General features: G+C 42.0%; 1 protein-coding gene across 1 annotated transcript; it reads right to left on the reverse strand.

Moving 5' to 3' along the window:
* Positions 1-6,964: 6,964 nt before the first annotated feature.
* On the reverse strand, positions 6,965-8,790 carry LOC111149250 (platelet basic protein-like). The gene is made up of 3 exons (XM_022506207.1): positions 8,594-8,790; positions 8,000-8,135; positions 6,965-7,887 (listed from the first exon to the last, which is right to left on the reverse strand). The coding sequence occupies exons 1-3, from the start codon at positions 8,709-8,711 to the stop codon at positions 7,785-7,787; spliced, it is 357 nt and encodes a 118-aa protein (XP_022361915.1). The 5' UTR covers positions 8,712-8,790; the 3' UTR covers positions 6,965-7,784.
* Between the last annotated feature and the right edge of the window lie 208 nt (positions 8,791-8,998).

Genomic DNA, 8,998 nt, shown 5'->3' on the forward strand with positions numbered 1-8,998 from the left:
TTGTACTAGGTTGAAATGACATGAAATCATGAGTAAGGGTCTGTAGTGTTCTCCTGCCTCAACTAGATTCTACATCCCTGCCCACAATGGTAGGCTGAATAGTGTCACCCTTTCCCAGAAATTCCTATGCCCTAATCCCTGGAATGTGTGAAAACAATACTTTATATGGCAAGGGGAGGAAAAAGGACTTTGCAGATGTGTTAAGGATCTTGAGATGAAATATTCCTGGACTATTCAAGTGGGCCCAATATCATCACAAAAGATTTTTGTTTGTTTGTTTGTTTGTTTGTTTTTCTTTTTAAGAGACCGGCAGGGTATAAGAAGTGGAAGGGTCAAAGGAGAGTGAGGAAATGTGACAACAGAAACAGAGGTTGGAGTGATGTAGTTTGGAGATGGAGGAAGGAGCCACCAGCCCTGGACTGCAGATAGGCTCTAGAAGCTAAGAAAGACAAGGAGACAGATTCTCCCCTAGAGCCTGCAGAGGAACGCAGCTCTGAGTACACCCTGAGTTTAGCCTGTAAGCCCCATTTTGGACTTGTGACTTCCAGGACCAGATGATAATAAATCTGTGTTGTTGAAGCCATGATGTTCATGGTACTTTGTTGTAGAAGCAATAGGTAGCTCACATGCCCATCTTGCAGCACCCTCCTTTCTCCCCAAAATATAGTAGTATCTTCCTGAAGCGTGAATGGAAAGTATAACCTTGCACCTCTCCTACTTTCTTTTTTTTTTTCCTCCTACTTTCCACGGCTGTTTAACATACAATCTTGATTTCTCCAGTGTTAAGGGATTCATGGAACGGTAGATGACTGCAAATAAAGTGTTACTGAACGTGAGAATGCCAAGGGAAAAAAATCCACTCAAAATATTTTCAGGCTGAGAACAACACTCATGGTATATGAATGGAATGTAATAAAAGCCAACTCTGTAGGTCTGCCAAATATGGGATTCACTAAAGGTAGTAATGTGGGTATAAGAACCATTTTTTAGCATTTCACTTTTGTGAAATGTCATCGTTATCAAAGCATGAATAAAGAGTAAAATATTTTAATGTAATTCTCTGGAAAGTATACACATATTTCTCTTAAGTAGTAGAGAATCTTAGTTTCATTTTTATTAATTTTTCTAATACTAGGGAAGAGTATAAATCTTTTTTTTTTAAAGATTTTATTTATTTATTTGTCAGAGAGAGAGAGAGGGAGAGAGAGCAAGCACAGGCAGACAGAATGGCAGGCAGAGGCAGAGGGAGAAGCAGGCTCTCTGCTGAGCAAGGAGCCCGATGTGGGACTCGATCCCAGGACGCTGGGATCATGACCTGAGCCGAAGGCAGCTGCTTAACCAACTGAGCCACCCAGGCATCCCAAGAGTATAAATCTTAAGAGGATAAAAGTAGTATCTGATGGATAGATTTTAAAAAAACCTGATAACTTATTTTTTTAACCAAACATTTTTTTTATTTAAATTCAACTAGCCATCATATAGTACATTATTAGTTTCAGAGGCAGTGTTCAACAATTCATCAGTTGCATATAACCCCCATTGCGCATTACATCACGTGTCCTCCTTAATACCCATCACCAGGCTACCGCATCCTCCCACCCATCTCCCTTCCAGCAGCCCTCAGTTTGTTTCCCTGGAGTCGAGAGCCTCTCATGGCTTGTCTCCCTCTCTGATGACTTCCCATTCAGTTTTCCCTCCCTTCCCCTATGATCCTCTGAGCTGTTTCTTACATTCACGTGAGTGAAACCCTATGATAGTTGCCTTTCTCTGATTTAAAAAGCCAGTAACAGTTAAGTGTGATTAACTTTTACTGGCAGAGCTAATTACAACATTAATATGTAAATGAATGAAGTAACGCAGTACGTAAATATGCAAATCTGTATCTGTCAAGGCATAACACCAAGTGAACCCAGTCTTTACTAAGCCAAACTTTACCTCAAATGTATTTTTGCTTAAAATTCTGGAGATTTTTTTTTTAATGAAATGACGTGTGGATGCTATTTCTTTGTTCTATTAAAAAATAACTCGATTATACCATAAGTCGATTTATTTTATTTATTAAGAATTTGAAATATCATAAAAACTTCAGAAGATTTTTCCACAGTTAGGTTGAAAATGGAAAAACTAAAATAAAAAACATGCTCTGTCGAAAAGGTACAGGGTCAGGCAACCAGTAACTAGCTCTTCAAAAGCTTCCTAATTATTTTCTTATACACAGGGGCATTCAGGTCCAGGCATATTTTCCTCCCATCCTTCAGCGAAGCTCTGCCAGGGAAAGAAGAAACACGCCTTTCAGGGCTTGGATTTGAACCAGGGATTGATTAGATGAGGGGTGAAGCAGGGTGCAGAGGTGGGACAGGGTGAAGGCAGGCGAGGAAGGGCGGGGGCAAGGGGACTCCTAGGCATGCAAGGGAAGGGAGAGGAGCAGAGGGTGGGCAGGCGCTAAGAAGCAGGTGGCAATACTCACATCATCTGGGGGGTGGGACAGTAGCCTGACACACCGATGACCTCCAGGCTGCTGATGTGCTTGGGGCGGACTAGAGAGGTGGTCTTCATACACACACAGCGCAGGTCCTCGTCTCCTCCCTCCAGGTCCACTGGGGGTTGGGTCAGGGAGAGGACAGCGGAAGAGAGAGTGTTGACTCAGGGAACCACCAAACTTACCTTAGGGCTCTTTCTTGGGAAACCTTAGTAAAGTGTTTGGCTTTCATGTCCTCCCCCACAAATCATACCTCTCTCGGAGGAGCATTATTGACTAGATAGTAAAGTGCCCCTGGCAGTGCTTGGCACAGCCCCCACACACTTGGAAAGAACTCAAAGAATGAAAGTTTCAGCCCCATCCCTAGGGGTTTCCCGACTCTCTCTCTCTCTCTCCCCGCTTCCCTCTGACCCCACAATGCCTTACTTCAGGTCTCACCTGTGGGGAGGGCGACCACAGCTGGGAGGAGCAGCAGTCCCAGGAGCAGCAGCCCCGGGCCCAGCCAGGGGCTGGGGGCACAGGAACGTGCTCCAACACTCATGTCCAGCAGGTACAAGCCGAAGCCGAGAGTGTAATGCAGTTGAGGCTGGGGCTTATGCAGGCCAGTTGCTCCCAAGACTCTCCAGGCCCATTTTATCCCCAGGGTCCGGAAGCTTGGGTTGGAGAATGGGGAAACTGGGATACTTCTGGGAAGAGCTAGGCCCTGGCCAGCTAAGATTAGGGGGAAAAAAAAAGCCTGAGGTCAGCTGTCTTGGCTGGGCACTGAAAGCAGAATCCACAACCCCAACGTGAACTCATATACAGGCACCTGGGTGCAGTTAGAAACAGTACTTGACCCTTACATGTCTTGCCTTTGTCACATGTTGCTGTAGACTTCTCTGTGGTCACCATGTTGCGGTGTACAGGGCTGGTACCTTCCGACCGGAGGCAGTTTCTGTTTCTTCTCAACTCCCAACTTTCCAAGCACCGCATACTCACCCCTGCCTTTCCTACAGATTTCCAGTTAAAGATAAACAGTTGAGTTGGGTGGCTGTAGGTGTTCAAGGTGTGTCCTTAGTAATTGTTTTCTTGCTGGTAAAAAGTTGAATGTGGTATTTTGATCTTTAGATGATGACTCAGTTTTGAATTTCACCTGAATGTGGAAGTCTTCTTCAGTCTCTTGATCTCTCCCACACTACCAGTCTTCATCCCGTATACTCTAGGGAACAGAGTCTGTTATCCTCAGCTAAAATGATCCTCTGAGAAAAATTGCAGAAGTAATATTTGAACGCGTTCTTTCTTTAAAAACTTGGTGCCTAGATGTTTCTCCATGGGGCTGGGCCCAGAATGAGGTGAAGAAGGAGAGTTTCCAGGCCGCATTCCCCAGAGCCTTCTGTGACCCAGCCCAGGCAGTTTAAGGCAGGCTGTCCTGTCGCCAGAGCAGGGATGCTCTCAGGAGGACACAGAGCACCTGGAGGGGAGTGTGGGGAAGATTCGGAAGAGCAGGTGGAGGGCAGGCGAAAGAATTCCACACAGGAAAGGTCAAGAGATCAATATGGAACATCCTCCCTTTCCTGAAAAAGGATGACTTGGGCTCTTGATTAGGGCAAAGGATGACCTCATCTCAAAGCCAGAGGCTTTCCATCACGCTGATTAACAGCAGTGAAGGGCGTCATAGCCCACTGCAGGGAACTAGCTGGTTCCGAATGCTCAGCGGGACCACACCTCTGCAGGGTGTGCAGTTGACTTCCTGGGCCTCCAGTGTTCTTTGTCTTAGGATCCCACCCCTTGCCTTTCCCCTGACTAAGTCCTATTGAAATTTCTGGTGTTAACCTTGTATCACGTCCTCAGAGAGGCCTTTCCTGATGGCTACAGCTAATTATGTTCCCCGTTGGGTGTTTTGGCACCTTCTACCTTTGCAATTTCTCACAGATCTTCCAAACATGCACACATGTACATTTTGGGGTAAAGATTTTATTTACTTATTTTAGAGAGAGAGAGAGAGCACACATGAGTGGGGGGAAGGGCAGAGAGAGGGAGAATCTCAAGCAGACTCACCACTAAGCATGGACCCCACCATGGGGTTCCATCCCAAGACCCTGAGATCATGACCTGAGCAAAATCAAGAGTTAATCAAGACGCTCAATGGACAGTCACCCAGGCAGCCCGCACACATGTACATTAGACACACAGATGTATATGCATGTGTGTGTGTGTCTGTGTGTCTATTTGGAAGTGTTTCAAATGTTTTCTCTCCCCAAATGGAAAGCTCTACGAGGTAAGACATCATAACGCTTATCCTTATTCTAGCACATGGGTAGGGACTTGATATAACGTACTATGTACAAGAAGATAATACATGTTGAAAATGATTCTGAGGCTTTGACTTACTGATGTATTGTTTCTTTATGCAGTTAGAGCATGCCTCTATATTAGTGTGTGTCCCACATGGTTGTGATGATTTGTTAAGCTATCTGCCTCTTCTACCGGACAATGATCTCTTCAAGGACAATTATGTGTGACTTACACTTTTTTTTTAAATACCCAGCATCCAATGCGATGATTCATACAGAATATGCTGTGACTTAGACAAGTTTATTGCATTAAAACTTGAGATCCCAAATAGGGTTAGTGACCGAGGGAAGGGATAAAAGGGATGGTTTGGGGTATAAAGTGTCAGCACACTGGCTTTGTGCAACCTTACCCCTGGATTTCAATATTTGCAGGAAGTGGTAAGTGACCATTAAATGACGTTTTCTCTGCATTAAATGAAATAGTTCAACATCCATGCACAAAAATAAAAGACATCTGCCTCTGAGGAGGTATAGCTTAGTGAAAAAACTGTGTCATGTCTCAGGAGCTGGCACTGTTGTATTTTAGTAGCAAACCACTAGGGAAATAAACAAGATGTCTGAGCCATTTTGAATTATTGGAGAAAAGCTAATGAAAATGACTGTAATCCCCACTTACTGCTTTGATAAAAATATAAATATAAACATACGTATAAATTTGTTGTTGCTATTAACTATTACTTAATAAATGCCTTTATTTTGTAGACAAAACATTTTAAGGCACTGAATTTATGGTGAGGAGATAATAAAAGAAGATCGTAATATACAAAATTCAAGAACTGAATGCTTAATACATGAGTGTTCTCCAAAGTCCATGTACAGGTTGGGGTTAATGAACTTACTTCTTCTCCTATAACCATCATAGTATGCTACTTATGATCAGGTTGTATTTTGTGTGCCAATAACACTGTATGATATACAATGTAATCTCTTTATTAGAGAAAGAAGAATCAAGGAAAGTAGTGCGGTGGTTAAAAGCAGAGTTTCAAATCCCCACTCTGTCACCTACTTAGTTATCTGATCTTGGGGCAAATTTCCTAATTTCTTTGCACTTCAGTTTTCGTCTCTATAATGCTGTGGATACGAATAGTAACGATAACAAATAGTTGTTAACATTTATATACCTGTCTTTGTGTGACATGCACTACTTCTAGCCCTTGGAATTTATTAACTCTTAATTTTCACATCAACTCTGGGAGATAAGCAATATTATTATACCATTTTAGAGATGAAGAAACCAAGGCACAGAGAGGTTATGCAACCTGCCCAGCTAGCAAATGACAGAACCATTTAAACCCAATTATCCTCTCTGCAGAGAATGTCTTCTTAACCAGATCATAGCTGTCTTGTGAGAATTATATAATTCATGCCTACAAAACACTCAATATGTCTGGCATATTAAAATTTATCAATAAAGTTTAGCTATTATAATAAATTAAAATGACATAAATTGTCAACAAGTTATTTTGTTTGCTAGATTGTGGAATACTGAAGTGTAAAAAAAAATAATAAAAAGGTAATTAAGGCATTTTCCCCCCAACAGTTTGGTTAAAATTAGTAATATATGACAACAAAGCAATAACAATTTTGATTTCATGTTAATTGTGTAAGAATAGTGTGGGTGTAAATTTCAGGGACTAAGAAATACCAGAAGGAGGGGGAAGAGAGAGGGCAAAATGGGTGAAGAGGGATAGAAAGCATGGGCTTCCTGTTACGGAATGAGGAGATCATGGGGATAAAGGCACCACATAGGGAATACAGTAAATGAGGTTGTAATAATGTTGTAATGAGACACCTACATTTTTGGTGGACATAGCATAAGGTATCAGGAAGTTTAATCACTATGCTGAAATGAATGCAACATTGGGTGTCAACTATGTTCAAATAAAAACAATTTTAAAAAGAATGAAAGTTCTCTTGATTATAAAGCAATAATTAGAAGTTTGATAAAGTTTACATTTTTTATTTTACTTATTTACAAGGTTGATTCTAATACTAAAATTGTAACCATGAAGCTATTAAGTAAATGCAAATATATACAAACATGCCAGGTTAAAACATTTAGCACTATATAGAACCTGTATTATTATTATATTGAAAATACTGGAGTTTTTTAACAGAAAACATTAAAGCTTTTCATCATATTTTTAAAAGATTTATTTATTTATTTATTTGACAGAGACAGAAAGGGAAAAGCAGCAGAAGGAGAGGGAGAAGCAAACTCCTTGCTGAGCAAGGAGCCCAATGTGGGACTCCATCCTGGGACCTTGAGATAATGACCTGGGCCAAAGGCAGCCACTTAATGAACGGAGCCACCAGGTGCCCCTCATCGTGTTTTTTATTGTACTCATATTAAATATATTCTCTTTAAAATAAGTAACCACTGCTTACAAGACTCACATTCTACAACTTTATTATTTTTACAGTTTGAAGCCTAAAATAAACATTAGAAAAATCTTTCAGAAAATGCTTTGAAACAAGACATCCTAAGACTAAGACATTGAAAGACTCTATTAAGTGCCTAAATAAATTAACAAACATTTCTTGAGCAAGTGCTCCTTTCTGGGATCTGTGTGATTCCGAAAATCATCAACCATTCTGAAATCTATTAATCATCATGAGCATAGCTAGTCTAACAGTAAGGTAGAGCAAGATAGGTTTAATGCACATATAAGTATTTGAAGAGAAAATTTTAGATAAAGGGATGCAAAACAGAGTGCCACATTTAACCAAGAGTTAGAGAACAAATCCCACGTTATATTTTGAAAGTAAGTTTGCTTATTGTCACCTTCTCTCTGTCATCTATTAACCAGTCTTCTCAGAATGTCATGAATTTTAGGGGCAGAATGGAAAACACATCCAAAATTTAATACAATATAAATAGGTATTTTGGATAAATAAGAACTCCAGGAAGTCAAGCCTTCAAACTCTTACTGTTCTTGGGAGATAAAAAGGTTTGACAGAAAGTGAACAGATTAAGCTGTTGACCCACTGCTTTCCAAAATTTTCTGGACTATTTTCTTGATTTTGGGAGCTTCCGTGTCCAAGCAAATTTCCTTCCCATTCTTCAGTGTGGCTCTGCAAGAGAGAATGGAATTTTCTGTGAGTGGCCTGGCATGACTCTTAGAAGGGACGCACAGGACTGGAAACAATAGTGTCAATAGGATGTGGAAGAGAAGCAGGGACTTACATCACTTCGACGTTGGCACAATGGGGTCCTGCTCTGAGCACCTCTAAACTTTGGATGTTACTTGGATGAATGCCAGAGACGGTATTCAAGCACATGCAGCGAAGTTCAATGAACCGCTTCCTGTCCACACTGGGAGCTAGGGTACAAAGTGTGGCTCAATTAGTGGTCGCGATTATAGCGGAGATCTTATCTCTTTTTTTTTTTCCATTTTTTAAAATTTTTAAAATTTATTTTCAGCGTAACAGCATTCATTGTTTTTGCACCACACCCAGTGCTCCATGCAATCCGTGCGCTCCCCAATACCCACCACCTGGTGAGATCTTATCTCTTGACGTGTTTCCCTAGTCCCCTTATTTGTTAACTCTACCTCTCTCATAAAGCCACTGTGTCTACGATCATCTTCAAACCTTCTGTGAAGTATCTTAGCAGAGTGCTGGGCACATCTTAAGTGTCAGTGCAACATCCCCTGGTCACTTACGAGCTATTAGTATCATGCCCATCTCCAGCCCCAGGAGAACCAGGCCAGACTCTCCCCCAGACACTGCTGCAGGGCAGCAGACACTCGACTCTCAGTTTTCCCGGAGTTTCTCTTACTTTTTCCAGCAGTCCAGGGAACCAGCGTCAGGAGCAGGGATAGCAGTAACAGCCTCTGTAGGACCCGGAGGCGGCTGGCGCCGGGACAGGAGGACGTGGCCTTAAGTCTGAGGCTCATGGTGGAGAAGATTAAGCTGGAGTTGTTCCTAGAGACAGGAGACCTCCCTGTGAGAGTGTAGGGTTGCCTAGAAGTTTGCAGCAATGTGGTTTTTCCTGTTCTCCTGATGCCTTTTATACAAGCTCCCTCAAGGCCAGTAAGGAGGAAAAAGATAGGGAAGGAGAGGTGAGGATATAGGGACGTACATGTGGCAGGGTGGTCAAGCTGTGCCCAACCCAGATAAACACCAGGCGGGGCAGGGCTCCTGCTAAATTTCATTTTTCCTTCCCTTCACACCACCCCCCTCC

Source organism: Enhydra lutris, unplaced genomic scaffold, assembly GCF_002288905.1.
Source record: "Enhydra lutris kenyoni isolate GAN:26980312 unplaced genomic scaffold, ASM228890v2 scaffoldscaffold21, whole genome shotgun sequence".
Classification (NCBI taxonomy): domain Eukaryota; kingdom Metazoa; phylum Chordata; class Mammalia; order Carnivora; family Mustelidae; genus Enhydra; species Enhydra lutris.